The sequence below is a fragment of the Clupea harengus genome, unplaced genomic scaffold (genome assembly GCF_900700415.2).
Source record: "Clupea harengus unplaced genomic scaffold, Ch_v2.0.2, whole genome shotgun sequence".
Taxonomy (NCBI): domain Eukaryota; kingdom Metazoa; phylum Chordata; class Actinopteri; order Clupeiformes; family Clupeidae; genus Clupea; species Clupea harengus.
This window is the reverse complement of record NW_024879880.1, coordinates 47501-48621: the sequence shown is the minus strand read 5'-3', so window position 1 is coordinate 48621 and position 1121 is coordinate 47501. Positions and strand designations below refer to the sequence as shown.

Sequence of the window (1121 nt, the reverse complement as noted above, 5' to 3'; positions counted from 1 at the left end):
CCCCCACACACACACTGATCATTTAATATACTGACCCCCCCCCCAACACACACACTGATCATTTAATATACTGACCCCCCAACACACACACTGATCATTTAATATACTGACCCCCCCCACACACACACACTGATCATTTAATATACTGACCCCCCCCCCCACACACACACACTGATCATTTAATATACTGACCCCCCCCACACACACACTGATCATTTAATATACTGACCCCCCCAACACACACACTGATCATTTAATATACTGACCCCCCCAACACACACACTGAGCATTTAATACTGCCCCCCCCCCAACACACACACTGATCATTTAATATACTGACCCCCCCCCCCCCCCAACACACACACTGATCATTTAATATACTGCCCCCCCCCCCCACACACACACTGATCATTTAATATACTGACCCCCCAACACACACACTGATCATTTAATATACTGACCCCCCCCCAACACACACACCAAGAAAAATAGTACATTAGGGCACATTGAATGCCAGTTTACAACCTTTTTATTCACCATTTTGCACCAGAAACATTTTAAAACATTATAACGGTATTAATAAAGAAACATAGAAACACATTTCATTGGGTGTCAATTGTTGGATGAATACAGTCTCATTAAGATTTACTGTCATGGTACATCATATTGTGGTTGTCATATAAAACCAGATATCAGAACATGTATGCAATAACAGAGGGACTAAACACTTGGGAGAGTGAGGTTATGCAACACAGAGCTCATCAAAACCTTTCACACACAATGTCTTATTTCTGCTGTGGTGATACTGCATGTGTTACAGCAGAGGTCTAGAGGTACAGATATTGTAATAGCTGGGGTCCAGAGATGGGGGGAATGGCTTCAGTCTGTTGTTGTCCCCAAGATCAGAGATTCTCAGGCCCAGCTGCTAGATCCTTACGTGTGAGTGATGTGTTAAATGATGTGTGAGATGCATGTGCTAACAGCATCTAGATATGTCAGTCACAGCAGCTTCACTGATGATCCAGAATAACAAAGCCTAAACCCAGGGTGGAGTGTGTGAGTGAATGTGGTCTGGACTCTGTGCAGGAGGGTCATTGTGTCAGAGATGCTGTAGAAGGCCA

The 1121-nt window shown here is 44.0% G+C and overlaps 1 protein-coding gene across 1 annotated transcript in view; it reads right to left on the bottom strand.

Moving 5' to 3' along the window:
* Positions 1 to 513: 513 nt before the first annotated feature.
* Positions 514 to 1121, bottom strand: part of LOC122130608 (tripartite motif-containing protein 16-like) — a 9875-nt gene continuing 9267 nt past the window's right edge. The window contains exon 6 of the mRNA XM_042705341.1: positions 514 to 1121. This exon is cut by the window's right edge and continues 423 nt beyond it. Coding sequence (XP_042561275.1) covers positions 1000 to 1121 — 122 coding nt within the window. The 3' untranslated portion in view covers positions 514 to 999.